Source organism: Eurosta solidaginis, chromosome 4 (assembly GCF_040869045.1).
Source record: "Eurosta solidaginis isolate ZX-2024a chromosome 4, ASM4086904v1, whole genome shotgun sequence".
In the NCBI taxonomy this organism is placed as follows: domain Eukaryota; kingdom Metazoa; phylum Arthropoda; class Insecta; order Diptera; family Tephritidae; genus Eurosta; species Eurosta solidaginis.
This window is the reverse complement of record NC_090322.1, coordinates 52,490,603-52,509,402: the sequence shown is the minus strand read 5'-3', so window position 1 is coordinate 52,509,402 and position 18,800 is coordinate 52,490,603. Positions and strand designations below refer to the sequence as shown.

Sequence of the window (18,800 nt, the reverse complement as noted above, 5' to 3'; positions counted from 1 at the left end):
TCACCACAAATAATGCAACAAAAATAAAAAAACAGAACTGATACATACACCACATAGGGTTGATTCATTTGTTTGACATAATAGTCCCTGACAAGAGAAATATATTTAACTGGTAATCACACTTTGTTAAATTCACTTTGAGCACCACTGGAATATGAGAATAAGCAATTGTAAATGAGAAAGAATCAAATGGAAATTCGAAAGCATCATATATATAATTTATAATTCCTGTATTTATGTACGGGCCCCTTTTTCTCTCTTTTTTGGAATCTAAATCTATAAATAAAGTTTTAGTTGTAAAGATGGAGATTCGGGCTATTAGCGAGTTTTGGGCAATTTTGGTTGTAGTGCTTTTGTTTAGCTATATTTTATTAAAATAATTTGTTAAAGGGAAACGATTGTGAGCACACAAAGAAATCTATTTGTATTATGGCACCATTGTGAATATTTTCACTGCATTGCCGACAGTTGCTACCATATGGCAGCGCAGTCTGTAAGTTTTAATTGATTGATAGAGCAGCTGATTTCTGTTGATATTTGATAAGAGACTTTCATATTGGTTGCGCAAGATGCGCACGGGTCCGGCTCTTAATTTATATTTGTTTTGGGTTATGAAACCGCAAGGAAAAAAGCAAACTTTCGACACCCTGTATCATCACAATCCGTTCATATTTCGGTCACTTCTTCTGCAAGTTTTTCGAGCGTGAACACTTGGCGTGAGTTCCATAAATAGGGGCACAATTATAATGTTTGGTTTCGCTCGAACGTTGGCGGCCACCGTGGTGTGATGGTAGCGTGCTCCGCCTATCACACCGTATGCCCTGGGTTCAACTCCCGGGCAAAGCAACATCAAAATTTTAGAAATAAGATTTTTCAATTAGAAGAAAATTTTTCTAAGCGGGGTCGCCCCTCGGCAGTGTCTGGCAAGCGCTCCGATTGTATTTCTGCCATGAAAAGCTCTCAGTGAAAACTCATCTGCCTTGCAGATGCCGTTCGGAGTCGGCATAAAACATGTAGGTCCCGTCCGGCCAATTTGTAGGGAAAAATCAAGAGGGGCACGACGCAAATTGGAAGAGAAGCTCGGCCTTAGATCTCTTCGGAGGTTATCGCGCCTTACATTTATTTTTTTTTTTCGCTCGAACTTAAACTTCCCTACTTTTTTCCGACTCAATTTATATTAAATACTAATATACAATCTCATTTAAAAAATGCAAAATTTCTTCACTTTTGGTAAAAGATCCAAAGTACTCACTTGGTTGGAGTATACTCGTTACCACTTACTGTGTATGAGTAGGTACTAGCATCGATACTTTGATCCTAGTATTTTTTTAATCAGTACTGGTATCGGTACTTTTTTTGTAAGTTCTCTCGCTGTCTTGGGAAAGTCAGTTAAAAAAGTACCCTCACGATAAATTCACTGGCTACAGCAAAATAAAGGTAAGGCATACACTCTCTATTACATATAACAATCAGTAAGTAAAGTCATTCAACAAAGCACATGTACAAATATCGTATTTAATTTTAATGCATAAACACATATCTGTACCGTAAGCCATTTTAAGCTGATGTTGTATTTGTAAAATTATTTCTTTTCGTTTTTATAGCAATTTACTAAATTGAAGCTACGATTAACTCATATTTATTGGCAATGACATTCATCCCAAAAATGTATAACCAATAATTCCTAAATTAAATAATAAAAATTTATTTTTGTTTTATTTAAGTAAATGATATTAAAAGAAAATCATATTCGAAAATTTGGTTCTTACCTCCCTTTGCAACTTTCTTCGTTCAATTTTGAGTTCAGCTTCTGCCTTTTCAGCTGCCTCAGCTGTGCTTTTATAGCGTATAACTTGCGTTTCAGAGCGTGCCAAGCTGGCTTGTAAGCTGGCAATTTCTTGTTCAGCCTTTTGCAGTTTATACTTATAATCGGATATTATTTTATTCGCTTCTCCTAAAGAATTTACAAATAGATAAAAAGGACTTAATATAAAGTAAAACAAATTTAACTATATTTTGGTACGTAGTCATAGTCAAAATAGTCTAATGGCTTAAGCAGATGCAATTCATCACCGTCGCGACGCACGCATTTTCCACTGACAGCATGTACGTGACGTGAAGTGAGACACATAACGACTGACATAAATACCTTTATTTGACCATAAAATTGTAGATTTCAAAAGGATAAAAGCTGGTCAACTAATAGCATCGCTTGATTTTAAAAACTAAGTATGTTAAAAGTTGAAAAATGGCAAATTGTAACAGATACGACGACTGATATGTAGCCTATCTGGCGTTTACCACTAAAATATACACAGCCAACTCTGCTGTCAGTTTCATCCTTGTGCGCCAAGTAAATGACGTATTGTATCTGTTTAAGTCATATGGAAGAGCTTCGAATACAAATGAAGCTTTTTTTGTAGTAATATGCGTTGACAAGGAGAATGTTTGAGCATAGAATTTACGCATGAGATGTTTACTGCATGAAATACAAGCGAAAACTGATTGACTGCTTGCTTTATCAAAGCTCTGTCGCTGCGTTCACACGACATGCAGAAGAACCCCGAATAGCTTTGCGAAGCTCTCCGAAGTTCTCGAGAACACCATTGGTGAGGTTAGTTGCAGCTTTTTGACACAATTTCCTATGATTTTTATGCCAAAAAAAGCTTTTTAACTAAATTTAAAGCTTTTTTATTTCGACTATGACTATGACTATGCGTCAGTCTGTTTAGAAGTACATACTTTGTGCTTCATAATCCTCATCAGACCCTGATGGCCCATTCAGCGAATTTGATCCTCCTTTCCCTTGAGCTTTGTAACTCTCTAATGTTTCTTGTAATTTTTGCACTTCTGTTAAGAGCTGATGTTTTTCCTCACTAAACCTTTTCACTCGCACATCTGAAAAAAATTTAATTAAATAGAATTTGGCACACAACAAATATTCAATAAGAAAAGAGATTATCGCTTGCTGATACCCTAGACCACGTTTACACAGTTAGAGATTACAATCTAGAGGTAGAACTTTTTCTATGAAAAAAATTCGCATCTCCAAAATATGTTCATAGTTACCAATTATCAAGGGGAAAAATTTATATGGGAAATCTAGTTATATAATTCAACGTTTAGGACTTATGTATGAATATGAAGATCATCTTGTTATATGTAGACTAGGTTTAAGATCGATTATAGGTTCCCTGACGAGGGAAAATACTATCCACTACCCGACAATAACGTAGTGGTTTAAAAAAGTAAGACGACGAGCTGTTCAAAAACGGGGCAAAAAGTTGGCAGAGAGGATGCATCAATCCTTATGCTAAAGATCTATGGACTATCGCATGCCTCCAGATAGGAACTTGAGAGTGCTCTACCTATTCCATTAAAAAGCGATCCAGAAAGACCCTGGCGACCCCCGAATCAGGAACGAAAACGTGCGCGAAATGGAAGCATCTAAAGAACTGTAACCTCTCTGCTGGTTTTGGGTAGCTAAGGTCAACCGTAAAGTCCCTTCAAAATCCTACTAACCACAATGACAAATATTCATTGCCTTTGGCGATAAAAAGCAATCAGATGCGAATAAATGCCGAACGCTTTCTGCCGGAGTTCAAGGGGTCGATAAATAAAAAAACTGTATAGTTTCACAGCTTCCGCAATTAAATTTTCAACCTCACCTACACGATGAGAATCCTGTTGCATAAATGATAGCATTGTACACATAAGGAAGGGGGTGTCCTAGATCAGGCCCACACATCGATGAGCTTTGTCATAAAATAAACAGCAATCTCCCTGATCTCTCCACACTCAATACCACGCGGTACAAAGCAATTGGTCGGGCGATTGCATGCTACGCGTCCCCGATATAGTCGCCAAGCCTAAAGGCTACTCACTGGAAGAAAATACAGGCCTGCCAAAACACTGCCCTTATAACCGATACGGGTTGTATTATGTCCTCAGGACACCACCTACACAATGAGGCGAGAGTAGGTACTCCCCATTAGGGAGAAAAATGAAATGCTGAACAAACAGTTTCTCTTGAATACCCAGAAACCTGGGTATCCCAACAGATATCTGGTTGAAGAGGCCACACCTCCCAGGGGCTTAAGGGGTCATCCCCGTGAGCATTATTAGGAAATACGCAACCTGACAACACAGCCGTATGAAGCAAAAAAGCACAAACAGGTCCTCAGTGATATCCACAAACAGGCGTCGGACCTATATGCCAGGAATTGCCCGGTTGTTGTAGCAATGTTTCGCCCCACCTAATAGCTGCGACCGATCACAAATTGTCATCAATATCCTCTAACGGGAGTCCAAGGAAACTTGCTGTGTCGACAGGGGTGGACCATAATGAAAGGGGTGTTAGAGGCGTTGGTTCCACATTACAATTAAAGAGATGGTTGGTTTCATGTGGGGACGCATTGCAAGCGGGGCATACAGTTTGTATGTCGGGGTTGATTCTGGATATGTAAGAGTTTACCTGTTACAGTATCCGGAACGAAGTTGAGCCAGAGTGACTCGCGTTTCCCTGGGGAGTATGCGTTCCTCTTCCGCAAGTTTTCGGTACTGTTCCCTGAGTACTGGATTCACCGGGCAATTCTCGGCATAAAGGTCCGACGCCTGTTTGTGGAGTTCACCAAGGACCTGCTTGTGTTTTTTTGCTTCATACGGCTGAGTTCTCAGGTGCCGTATTTCCTCAAATGCTTACGGAGATTACTCCTTAAGTCCCTAGGCGGTGCTGGCTCATCAATCAGGTGACTGTTGCGATGCCGAGGTTTCTGGGTATTCAACAGGAACTGTTTAGTTAGCATCTCATTTCTCTCCCTGATGGGGAGTATTCTCGCCTCATTATGTAGATGGTGTTCTGGGGACATAAGAAGACAGCCCGTGGCGGTTCTGAGCGCAGTATTTTGGCAGGCCTGTAGCTTCTTCCAGTGGGTAGTTTTTAGGCTTGGCGACCATATAGTGTGAGGACCAAATATAATCCATTAATTTGGCCCACACAAAACCACCGTCCCATAACACAGGAGCCGTACTACAGACAACACGAGACACAAACAAGTCTCTGAAACATCATAAAAACACGATTAGCAACATTGCCAAAACAACACGCGACACAAACAAGTGTCAGAAACATCACTAGCGCAACAAGTTGCCGCAACACGCCACAGCAACACCGTAACCATGGCAACGCAACGAACTATGCTAGCAACATCAAGAGCATTGGCTATAAAAAGGGCAACACGAGAAGACAGGAGGCAGTCAGCACGCGGTTGTGGTTGCGGCCGGAGCTACTGTTGGAGCGCTCTGGAAGGCATATCGGTTTTGACCATTGCAAGCCAATGCGTTTCATAGGAGAAAGTCGTGGACTGAAGATTGTGGGTAAGCAGGTTTTGACCGCTCTACAACGCTTTAGATCACGCTTGCTCCCTCGCAAGCAAACGCCCTCCACAGCATCGTGACCCCGCGCTCAGCCAAACGTCATCCGCGGCAGAAGTACGTCGGCAACCGCAGTAGGAGTGAGTCGAGGTGAAACGCAACAACGTGACTGTACCGAGACTAACGGATCTCACCTAACGGGGCGCAAAGTTGCGACTGTCACCTGAGCAGCAATTGAAGGGCATCTGAAAGGCGTATCGGTTTTGACCATCGCAAGACAGTTCCCATCATAGGAGAGAGCCGTGGGTTGAGGATTGTGGGTAAGCTGGTTTTGACCGCTCTACAACGCCTTAAACTACGCTCGCTCCCCGCTAAGCGAAGGCCCACAACGTCACGAGCCCGCGCGCCATCGCCATAAGCCTCGGCGGCAGTCACGCATACACACGACGCCAGCAGAGTTACGCATACGCACGACGTTGGCCACAGCAGAGTCACGCTTACATACGACGTTGGCCGCAGCAAAGCTACGCAGATATACGACGTTGGCCACAGCAGAGTCACGCATACACACGACGTTGGCAGCAGCAGAACTACGCGTACATACGACGTTGGCCGCAGCAGAGATACGCAGGCATAAGACGCTGGCCGCAGCAGGCTTAGCACTGCCACTAACCATAATAGGAACACGCCGGCGCAAGGCGTCACCGAGACACATTCACACATACCTAGACGGCGACCAGTACGGCGCCCTAACAGAACGTTCCTAACGGGACACGAGGGACCGCTAGCCCACCACGGATTATAAATTTAGGGAATTTACCAATAAAGTGAATTTATATGAAAACGATTTGCAAGGCGCCCCGAAATACAAATTCATTGTAAACGAACCTTGGACACGGCGAGTATACCCCAGCAGTTACTGAAGAAGCACCGGGGCAAGGAAAAGCTTCGTTACAATTGGCGCCCGAGCAGGCACCCTGCAAATCGTACAACGTCAGAAGGAACATTCCTGACTAGAAACCTAAGAGAAAAATGGCCGACCAGATTGACACCACGTGGCTAGACAATATTTCAAAGGAGCAGCTGATATCCATTACACAGGAGCTGGGCATTGAGCAGACAGGCACCACCCGAGAAATCAGAAAGCGCATAGCAGCCATGGCTTCAAAAGCAAATGTTGACTCGGAAATACACACAAAATTTTTATCCTTAGAAGCCGCGTATAGGAAGGAAAATACAGCAAACACGAGTGAGGAAAATGAGTCTAAGACACCGATCCCGCCGAACGGAGGCGGAGCCATGAATATCGCCGATAGACCAGCTGAGCACAACCAGTTTGCGTTCCCTCCCAGGAACACAGTACCCCCACAACAGTGCGCATCATCCGGAGTAGCGGTACCACCCAACGGTGCATCTCAGGCACCGACCGTTATATTCGCACCCATCATCGACCAGGTAAGAAACTGGTCAGTGAAATATGAAGGTGGACGGGACCCTCTAGCTTTCGTCGAACGGCTGGAAGAACTAGCCGATGTCTATACGCTAAACGTAGACTTGCTCCCAAAAACGATGCCGAATTGCTAGGTGGCACCGCTCTTCAATTGTACCGCAATAACAACGTACACTGGAGCAACTGGACGACCTTCAAGCGCGACTTTTTAAGCTTCTTTCTACCAGCCAGGTACTTCGAGCGTCTCGAGGACGAAATACGGCAACGAAGGCAGCACGCCCGCGAAAGATATAAAGATTATGTCCTAGGGATACAAAGCTTGATGAGACACGCCGGATACAGCAACGAGCAACGCCTGGAAAGAATTTTCCGCAATACCCACCCCGATTATTTACTCTACATTCGCCGAAGAGATTTCAACACCCTAGGAGAACTCATCTCTCTCGCCGAGGAATATGAAGGTATCCAAGAAGGTTACCGACGGACATCAGATGGATCACGTCGCGAAATAGCGAGACACGTCGTTGGTGACAAAACTACAGCTTCATCACCACAGTCGGAACGATCATCCCACCAGCAGCCACCGAGGGTACAGCGCCACTCACCACCAGAAACTCGGGTTTTCGATCCGAGCAGGGTATGTAGAAGGTGTGGCCAAGAAGGACACTATGCAAGGAGATGTCGTAACCCACGGAAAATTTTTTGTTGGGAGTGCGGTCGAAACGATATACGCACGATTGAATGCTGCCGTCGACGTCAAGGAAACGACGGAGGGCTTCACCAAGGACAAGGTGCGGTGAGCCCACTGAACCCAGCGCCGAATCAGCGGTAGTCATGTACCAGGAACACGGTCGCCTATATGCCCCAGCTCAGATTGGAGCAGTATCGTCGGAGGCAGTTATCGATACAGGGGCCTCAAGGAGCTTCGTTTCAGCCACCCTCGCGAATCACGTGGTGAGTTCTGGAAGCGGGGAGAGGGTAAGAGTGGCCATCGAAATAACAATGGCCAACGGAGTCAGCACTACGATTTTCGATGCCGTAAGGACAGAGGTACGCCTCGGAGATTCGTCATTGCACACAGTCCTACATGTGATGCCCGGGGCAATCGACGAAATTATACTTGGCCTAGATACGTTGGGGAGCCTAGGAGCAGCCATATCATGTGGAGGAGGACACCTCGTGCTAACCAGACCCCTTGCTCAGCACACACCGCCTCCTGGAGCCACGGCGGAGACCATTCAAAGTATAACACCACCGAGTGCGAGGAACGGCAAGTACGACGTCAGGAACGGAATTAACGGCGACACACCCAGCAATGAACATAGTGGTATAGAAGGCGAGGCGGATCGCATACGAGAATTTCTGGCAGTAGAACTCAAAAAGTTCGAGGCCATGAGCGGAGTGACGACGGTAGCCGAACACAAGATCATCCTGACTGACGACCGTCCCATCAAGCAACGGTATTTCCCGCGCAATCCAGCGATGCAGAGCATAATTAACAACGAGATCGACGAGCTCCTCGCGAAGGGATGCATCGAGCCATCCTGCAGCCCACATAGCGCCCCGATCGTGTTAGCTAAGAAAAAGAACGGTAAGTGGAGGCTTTGCGTGGACTACCGGCAGCTCAATGCCAAGTCAGTTCCCGACGCATACCCGCTGCCAAGGATACAAAACATCGTGGACAAACTACGACAAGCGAAATATATAAGTAGCCTCGACCTGAAGAACGGCTACTGGCAAATACCGCTGGAATCAAACAGTCGCCCCTACACGGCTTTCACGGTACCCGGACGCGGCCTGTTCCAGTGGCGTGTCATGCCCTTTGGTTTGCACTCGGCACCCGCAACGTTCCAGAGGGCGCTCGACCAGGTCATTGGGCCAGAAATGGAGCCCCATGCTTTTGCGTACCTGGATGATATTATCGTCATAGGCACAACTTTAGAGGAACACATCCGAAATTTAAGAGAGGTGATGTTACGACTACAGCGCGCCAACCTCAGGATCAATCCAGAGAAGTGTGATTTCTTTAGGAAAGAACTCAAGTACCTGGGCCACGTGGTCAGCGATAAAGGGATCCACACGGACCCAGAAAAGGTTGCCGCTATTCAGGAACTGAAGCCACCGACCAGCGCGAAAGAAGTACGCCAATACATAGGAATAGCCTCGTGGTACCGCCGTTTCGTGCCCGATTTCGCCACTATAAGCCAGCCGCTCACCGCCCTGTTAAATAAAGGCAAGCATTGGAGATGGGGAACCGAGCAGCAAGAAGCCTTCGACATCATCAAACGGAAACTCACTGAAGCACCCATACTTGCATGCCCGGATTTCACGAAAACGTTCACCCTGCAGACGGACGCGAGTAACTACGGCCTGGGGGCAGTGCTGACACAGGAGTTAGAAGAGGGCGAGCGAGTGATCGCTTACGCCAGCCGGAAGCTCAACCAGGCAGAGGCCAACTATTCACCCACCGAAAAGGAGTGTCTGGCCATCGTTTGGGGAATCCGTAAGATGAGGCCATACTTGGAAGACTACAAATTTAAAGTAATAACCGACCACATGTCACTAAGGTGGCTAAATTCCATTGAGAGCCCTTCTGGCCGCATAGCGCGATGGGCCTTAGAACTACAGCAGCACACCTTCGACATTGAGTACCGTAAGGGAAAGCTCAACCTGGTGGCGGACGCTCTATCTCAACAGCCGCTGGAAGCATTACGATTTACCACGACGACGGAACCACAATGCAAGTGGTGGCACAAGCGGATCAGCGAGGTACGCACCAACCCGGAGAAATACGCCGACTATACGATACAGGATGGACACTTATACCGCCATATTCCCTGCCGGTCACACGACGAAGAGGCGGTACCATGGAAATTGTGTGTGCCCACACCACACAGACAGCGAGTGTTACAGGAAAATCATGACATACCAAGCGCGGGACACATGGGTATCCGCCGGACAGTAGCACGAGTCGCCAACCGATATTATTGGCCCGGTATGTTCCGTGACATCAGCCGGTATGTACGTCAATGCGAATCCTGCCAGAAATACAAGGAAACACAACAAAAGCCAGCCGGAAAGATGCTCTCACAGGTAGCCCAGGAACCATTTGCCACGGTCTGCGTCGACTTCGTTGGACCCCTACCACGGTCTACACACGGAAACACCATGTTACTGGTATTTTTCGACCGATTCAGCAAGTGGGTGGAATTGATCCCCATGAGGCGTGCTACCGCAGACGGCGTTCGCCGAGCTTTCAGGGAACGGATACTCGCAAGGTTTGGCGTCCCCAAAGTACTCATATCCGACAACGGCGCACAGTTCTGTAGCACGCTCTGGCAGCGCTACCTTAAGGAAGTTGGCGTACGACAACAATACACCGCACCCTATACTCCCCAAGAAAACCCAACAGAACGAGCAAACAGGACCATCAAACGGATCATAGCGCAGCTCACCAACTCAAAACATAAGCGATGGGACGACCTCCTCCCGGAAATTGGGCTAGCGATAAATAGTAGTGTCAACGCTTCTACAGGCTACAGCCCAACTTTCCTTGTGCAAGGACGAGAGCCACGACTGTCAGGAGCCCTATTCGATGAAGTCAACGTTGGGACGGTTGCAGCTCTCGCTACGGCCGAGGAGAAGTCCAACAGAATGCAGGAGGCCTTCAGAATAGTGAGGCAGAATATGGAGCGGGCAGCAGTAGATCAAGCACGTCATTACAACCTACGGCGGAGAAAATGGACCCCCGTAGTCGGCGAGTTGGTCCTTGCCAGGAGCACCACTTGTCAAAGGCTGCGGAGGGATTTGCAGCGAAATTGGCACCCAAGTATGATGGCCCTTACCAAATCCTGGGGTATGTCTCCCCAGTAATTGTCAAACTAAGGAAAATTGATAGCGGGAAGGAGAAGACGGCAAGCATTGCCGAACTAAAGGCATACCATTCATCGGAGACCGGAGAGACCACGAAACCAGGAAATAATAATCACGATGAACAGAAGGAAGGTAACGATCCAAGTAGCAGACACGGGGGTTTAAATCGCAGGGGGGGGGGGGGGGAGTGTGAGGACCAAATATAATCCATTAATTTGGCCCACACAAAACCACCGCCCCATAACACAGGAGCAGTACTACAGACAACACGAGACACAAACAAGTCTCTGAAACATCATAAAAACACGATTAGCAACATTGCCAACACAACACGGGACACAAACAAGTGTCAGAAACATCACTAGCGCAACAAGTTGCCGCAACACGCCACAGCAATACCGTAACCATGGCAACGCAACGAACTATGCTAGCAACATCAAGAGCATTGGCTATAAAAAGGGCAACACGAGAAGACAGGAGGCAGTCAGCACGCGGTTGTGGTTGCGGCCGGAGCTACTATTGGAGCGCTCTGGGAGGCATATCGGTTTTGACCATTGCAAGCCAGTGCGTTTCATAGGAAAAAGTCGTGGACTGAAGATTGTGGGTAAGCAGGTTTTGACCGCTCTACAACGCTTTAGATCACGCTTGCTCCCTCGCAAGCAAACGCCCTCCACAGCATCGTGACCCCGCGCTCAGCCAAACGTCATCCGCGGCAGAAGTACGTCGGCAACCGCAGTAGGAGTGAGTCGAGGTGAAACGCAACAACGTGACTGTACCGAGGCTAACGGATCTCACCTAACGGGGCGCAAAGTTGCGACTGTCACCTGAGCAGCAATTGAAGGGCATCTGAAAGGCGTATCGGATTTGACCATCGCAAGACAGTTCCCATCATAGGAGAGAGCCGTGGGTTGAGGATTGTGGGTAAGCTGGTTTTGACCGCTCTACAACGCCTTAAACTACGCTCGCTCCCCGCTAAGCGAAGGCCCACAACGTCACGAGCCCGCGCGCCATCGCCATAAGCCTCGGCGGCAGAGTCACGCATACACACGACGCCAGCAGAGTTACGCATACACACGACGTTGGCCACAGCAGAGTCACGCTTACATACGACGTTGGCCGCAGCAGAGCTACGCAGATATACGACGTTGGCCACAGCAGAGTCACGCATACACACGACGTTGGCAGCAGCAGAACTACGCGTACATACGACGTTGGCCGCAGCAGAGATACACAGGCATACGACGCTGGCCGCAGCAGGCTTAGCACTGCCACTAACCATAATAGGAACACGCCGGCGCAAGGCGTCACCGAGACACATTCACACATACCTAGACGGCGACCAGTACGGCGCCCTAACAGAACGTTCCTAACGGGACACGAGGGACCGCTAGCCCATCACGGATTATAAATTTAGGGAATTTACCAATAAAGTGAATTTATATGAAAACGATTTGCAAGGCGCCCCGAAATACAAATTCATTGTAAACGAACCTTGGACACGGCGAGTATACCCCAGCAGTTACTGAAGAAGCACCGGGGCAAGGAAAAGCTTCGTTACAATAGGCTGGCCAATTGCTTTGTATGTGGTAATGATCGTTTCTTTGTCTTTTCCCCAAGTACTGCCAGCAAGGGATTTGAGGATTTTATTACGGCTCTGGATTTTCGGAACAATTGCGGCTGCGTGCCCACCGAAATGTAGATCCTGATCAAACGTCACACCCAAGATTTTGGGGTGTAGGGCAGTCGCGTAGTAGCGTAGTGCCATCGACGTGGGACGTCCAAGTTGTAGATAAGATCGCGAATGATTTAGCCGGTGATGTCAGGTTTCGCTACGCGAAAAAACTGGAGAGATAAGGGAGGTAGCCGTTTATTCTATTGCAAAGCTTATCGATCTTTGGGCCCGGGACTGTGGCCATTATTGTGCTGTCATCGGCGTAGGAAACGATAGTAACTCCTTCTGGTGGCGAAGGTAGCTTTGATATGTAAAAATTAAACAAAAGTGGGGATAGGACACCACCCTGTGGCACCCCTTGTTTAATTCTTCTTGGCTTTGATATTTCGTTTCTGAATTGCACCGATGCCTACCGACCACCCAGATAATTTGCGGTCCACCTTTTGACATGGGGAAGGGTAGACCCTTCCAAGTCTTGCAGTAACGTGCCATGGTTGACCGTATCAAAAGCTTTTGATTGGTCTAGCGCTACGAGTACTGTTGTATGGTGGGGCTTCTGATTTAAACCACAATTTTTCTGGGTGCTAATGGCATTTAGCGCGGTGGTGGTGCTATGGAGTTTTCTAAAGCCATGCTGATGACAGGCTAGCTGCAAATGTGCTTTGAAACAGGGGAGCAAAATGGCTTCAAGCGTCTTGGCTACTGGCGATAGCAAAGATATCGGGAGATATGACTCTGCTATGTTTGCTGGTTTCCCAGGCTTTAGTGGCGGGACCATCTTGGCCATTTTCCATTTTTCGGGTATGACAAAGGTGGAAAGAGACAGGTTGAAGACATGTGCTAAATATTTGAAACCCTCTTTCCCTAGGCTTTTAAGCATCGGCATGGCTGTGCCATCTGGGCCCACTGCTTTGGATGGTTTAGCATGACCGATGGCATCCTCAACCTGTTTGGCGGTGATGGTAATTGGTGACGCGCTGAACTTAAGTTTACGTGCGTGTCTGTTGGCCCTCCGTCTTTTTTTGTGCATTATGTATTGTCGGCAGAAAGCGCTCGCGCATTCTTTCGCATCGCGCATTTTTCGCCAAAGGCGATGGAAACTTTGTCATTGTGCCTAGACGGATTCGATAGGGGCTTTACAGTGGACTAAAGATTACCTACACCGGCAGAGTGGTTACGACCGCTTAGGTGCTCCTCCCATTTCGCCCGCTTGTGTTCATCCACAAGCAATCTGATGCGTTGGTTTATATCTCTTATTTGGGGGTTGCCGGGATCGAGCTGTCTTATAAGGTCACGTTCTCTCGCTAAACTTGCAGCCTCTGCCGGGAAGTGGGGCCGAATTTCTGGAATTCTACCGGCGGGAATGAAACGAGCCGAGGCGGATTCAATGACCTTGCGGAAAGCATGCTCCCCTTGGCGGGCATCAGTTGGGATAGGGAGGGCAGCAAAGTGGTTGTCTGTAAAGGATTTGTATTCGTCCCACTTTCCTTTTTTAAAGTTAATGAAAGTGCGTTTTTCTGCGACGATGAAGTCGGCGGGACGCTCGAGCGAAATAAGTATAGGCAGGTGGTCAGATGCCAATGTTACCATCGGCTGCCAGTTGACGCAGTTTACGAGTTCTGCGCTCAGGCTTGAAATATCCGGCAAACTGTGACAGCTTCCTACCATACGAGTGGGGCGTCTCCGTTTATAGTGCAGAACGTCGTTTCTTCTATTTGATCCGCTAACATCTCACCCCTACTGTCCACCCGCAAGTTTGAATGGCATAGATCGTGATGGGCATTGAAATCGCCTAAGATAATGCGATTGTTTCCAGTGAGTACGCCGCTGATATCAGGGCGGTATCCACTGGGGCAACAGGTGACAGGAGGGATGTTGATGATTTCTAGATTTGCATCGCCCGGCCGGACAGATAATCCTTGACGTTCTAAGACACTGTCCCTGCGGTCGATGTCGGGATCAGATATATGATATTGCACAGTGTGGTGTATGATAAACGCGAGGCCGCCTCCATTTCCGCTCTCGCGATCTTTTCTGTGGACATTATACCCAGAACAGGTCTGCAATGCAGATCTTGCTGTGAGTGTAGTCCCTTGAATCGCAGCTATGCGGATGTTGTGCCGCTTCATGAAGTCGACTATCTCCGTGATCTTCCTAGTTAATCCATTACAGTTTACTGCAGAATTCTGAAGTGCATAGGGGGAGACGTCGTCACTCTGGGAGTAAGTGAGGGTGACTACGCCTGGGTTGTGGAAGGCCAGAACGCGATTGCTGTTGAGGCCCTGGGACTAGATGTCCTTGGGTAGGCATTGGGGTACCCGGTGTATTTGGGTATGCGGCCTGGGAACATGGCGCAATGAAACCCGTCGGGGGTTGCCGTCGCGGAGACCAGAACATCTAGGAAAGTGGCACCGTCCATGGCAGGAGCTGCATTGGGCGGATGTCGCAAACGTATATATTCTGTGCTGGCAAACGGTGCAAAGGGAGGTAGGGACTAAGAGTCTGTTTCCCTGACCTACACAATTGCTGCCGGAAAAGAGGGGGGAAGAAGACGGGGGCAGGGGCTGATGCTCGGCATTGCTCCCGACTCTACTGCGGAGATTGTATGTATGAGTGGGAGCAGCCGTGTGAGTTGGTGGCGCCGTGGGCGCGAGCAACAGCAGGTACTTGTTGTGGCTTGCTTAACAGCGGGGCTGCTGGAAGGTGGCGGGGGGCGCTAAGGCGCAGACTACGGGACGTCCTAGGACGTGAACAGCAAGGAGCCACAAAAGATTTATAGAAGATACGTGCACGCCTGGTTTTGGGGTCTAGCCCAGAACAACCTGTCCGATGCAACCATCCCTTACACGAGACACACTGACAAGAGTATGACCGTCCTAAAAAGATTCTTTTCTGGCAGATGCAGCAAAACCATTTCTCAGGACCGGAGTCAGGAGACGGACCCGGTTTGGGTTCGATACCTTCCCGGAGCAAGATAATATGGAGCAGTCCCGCTGCAATGAGCTGCTGGGAGGATGACAATTTGTGGGAGGGACGCAACAAATTAAATGGGGTTACACTGAAATGGCAGTCCTTGGCCGGGAAAAATCCTGAGTCGCTCCGGTACATAGAACCGACGGCCTTGGGAATTGCCTGGCGAATCCAGTTATTAAAGAAGAATACCCAGAACTCGCAGAAGAGGAACGCAGTCTCAACTTCGATGTGTATACTGTTAAACTCTTACCTATCACCGACATACAAAATGTATGTCCTGCTTGCAATGTGCCCACACATGACACCAACCATCTTTTCAATTATAATGTTGAACCTACGCCTCAAACACCAATCTCCCTATGTTCGGCAAGTTTCCTTGGACTTCCGTCAGAGGATATTGATGACTATTTGTGATCGGTCGCGCATATTGGATGGGGCGAACTACTGCTACAACAACAACAACAACGCATGGCTTTAGGCCCGTCCTATCGTACAGAGTACGCAATACAGTATTACAAAAACTAAACAAAGAACAACGGACAGTCTGTACAGGGGATACAGGAGAATTTAGGTCGCGTCGAGTAAACGCGTTAAATTTTATTCTTAACCAATTGCTACTGGAGATCCACATACGCATTACAGCTGCTACCTTTGATATCAGACTTAGGAAGTCCGTATGCTGGAGCGAGAAGCAGTATGGCCACAGTGGTATCCTAATAAGGCTATCCGATGTAGATTCGACAACATATTATCTTTCACCTACATTGAGCTTTAAGCTGAGGACACCCCAGTGAACGGATTGGTCAACCGACCGGGTATGTAAGGAGGGTGTCACCTCACTATTCTCTGACGGATTGAGAAAGGATTGTGGTGTTGGTGCAGGGGTCTTCTACGAACAGCTAGTAGTCGCACTCTCAATCCGTCATATAAACGCAGCAGGTATTTTTCAAGCAGACCTACTAGAAATAGAGAAGGACTGTTGTTTCCTGTTGGAGAACTCTGTGAGCGGTCGAGAGCCATGAATATTCGCAGATAGCCAAGCAGCGCTCATGGCGTTGGGACTTACCACTTACGCCCTCTAAGGCCGTCGATACCTGTAAGAAGGTGCTGCGCTCAGCGACCATTACCCCCACATAGGTACTAGGATCAGAAAAATATAGACGGCAATGAAAAAGTGGATGAGCTGGCAAATGCCGGTGAATCGTTAGACATCACTGAGAACGTCGCAAAATGACATTCGTGCCCATTTACAGATAACCGCTATTCAAAATTGGTGCTCTACGGACTCATCCAGGATCACCAAGAGTTTGACTGGACTACAACAAAAAAAAACGAGGGATTTACTAAAATTGCCTAGAAGAGAGATATTTAGAATGACAGCCACAATTACAGGACACTGGCCTTTTGCGTCACACGCAGAAAGAATTGGAAACAAACCAAGAAGGTTGTAAGGCAACGGCCACCCATTTCCTCTGCGAGTGCCCAGCCCTCACAAATACCAGGCACCGAACTCAGGTATCAAAATGCCCCATAAATGACATCAACAGGTTTATTGAACTAACAAAATAAGCTCATTCGATAGTAATTTAATAGACATGATAGCTAATTAGTTCCAGGAGAAAGGACAGCAACCAACCAATACATTTCAAAAAACCGCACCGTCGTGGTCCACTTTCCGGAAAGAAAGGGTCCAAAATACTAAGCTTGTCGAAGAGGAGCCCCTGTACTAAATCTCGAGCAAATCGCACGATATACAGAATTTTTTCGAATAGGTCGGCCATTGGTTGACTTCCCAGAAAGAAAAGATTTTCAAATATTAAGTTTGATGAAGAAGTCTTCTTCCTCCTGCCTCTCCCAACCCAGTGGAAGTTTCACCCTTCCTCTGCATCCAAACTGCGGTGTTGGCTGAAATACTTCCTTGGCCAGAGCGTCTTCGTCCATTCGCATAACATGACCTATCCAGCTGAGCCTTTGGGTTTTTATTCGCTGTACTATCGGCATATGTATGTTATTAGATCACCTTCAATACTCGCCGCCGGCATCATGGACAGGACTTTACTTTTCAAGGCCTACTCAATCCAAAGTAGCACTCGTTGGCAAGAGTTATTCTCCGTTTGATTTCTAGGCTGACATTGTTTTTGATCTTAGTGCTGGTACCCAAATAGAAGAAATCCTTCACAGAGTCGAGTTTATGTCCATCAACAGGGACGTTGCTGCCAAGGCTGCCGATTTTTTCTTGGATGACAGCAAGAACTTCGTCTTGGCCTCAGTTACCGCAGGACCTCCTGTTTTTGCTTCTTTATCTAATCACGAGATGGCAAAACTCACAGCGCACTTGATCAGGCCAATAATATCAATTTCATCAGCATACGCTAGGAATTGAGAGCGTACATAATAGATTGTACCATCATGGTTTACTTCTGCTGCTAAAATTATCCTCACCAGCATTATGGTAAAGAAATCGCACGAAAGGGAGTCCCCATGTCTAAAGCCTCGTTTGGATTTGAATGGTACGGAGAGGTCCTTCCCAATCCTTACAGAGCTGGTGGTGTTAGTCAACGTCATTTGTCAGAGCCTTATTAACTTTGCAGGAAACTTAAACTCAGACATATCGGCACACAAGCAGCTTCTTTTCGCGCTGTCAAATGCTGCTTTGAAGTCGACGAAAAGGTGGTGAGTGGCGATTCTCTTATCGTGAGTCTTCTCCATGATCTGGCGCATCGTGAAGATCTGGTCGATAGAAGATTTACCAGGTCTGAATCCCCACTGATAAGTTCCAATCAGGAGGCATGCTCTCAAGCGAAAATATTTTGCATAGGAGTTGATGCATGCTCTTTGCAAACTCGTCGCCCTCGTGTTTGAACAGCTCGGCGGGTATTCCGTTATAGCTGACGCCTTGTAATTTTTTTTAGTATGGTGCCGGAACGTGTTTTCCATCATCGGCAATTGGGGTATCGGGTTCGTTGTTGTTGTTGTTGTTGTTGTTGTTGTTGAAGCGATACGGACAGTCCCCGAAGTCCTTGGGAAGTGTTATTGATGTTGATGATCCTTTGCCGGATGTAAATCTTCTACGTTCCGGTAACAAGCACCATTAAGGTACTAGTCCGACCATCTCGGGAACGAATAGGTATGACCACATGAAATCTTCTAGGCCATAGCACACTCCCACCACCTACATCCATGAGGAACTTGGGGTCGCCAGAACCTCGCTAGTTAAAGAAACATGATTAGCCAATTGGGTTGGAGAAGCTATATATTGCGCTCGTCTCTTAACGAAAGGCATACCTGCCGCGGGTATGTTCTAAGCACCCTAACCCGCTAGGTGTGTATCTTGTTCGTCTTCTCCCTCGCTAGCTAGCAATGAGGAGAAGTGTTACCTCCACAACTTGAGCACACTCTCTATACGTGCGGTTACCATTATCGGCACTGCAAGAGTCTTCCCCAGTGTTGAAACCTTCC

General features: G+C 47.4%; 1 protein-coding gene across 10 annotated transcripts in view; it reads right to left on the bottom strand.

The window, feature by feature from the left end:
• Positions 1 to 18,800, bottom strand: part of LOC137249754 (leucine-rich repeat flightless-interacting protein 2) — a 122,748-nt gene that overhangs the window by 52,285 nt on the left and 51,663 nt on the right. For 9 of the 10 annotated variants that reach the window (XM_067781600.1, XM_067781601.1, XM_067781603.1 and 6 more), the window contains 2 exons: positions 2,743 to 2,898; positions 1,770 to 1,954 (listed from right to left, as the gene is read on the bottom strand). In XM_067781600.1, coding sequence (XP_067637701.1) covers positions 1,770 to 1,954; positions 2,743 to 2,898 — 341 coding nt within the window. Of the gene's footprint in view, positions 1 to 1,546; positions 1,685 to 1,769; positions 1,955 to 2,742; positions 2,899 to 18,800 lie in introns of all 10 variants that reach the window. The other variant, XR_010952530.1, reaches the window with a different exon arrangement.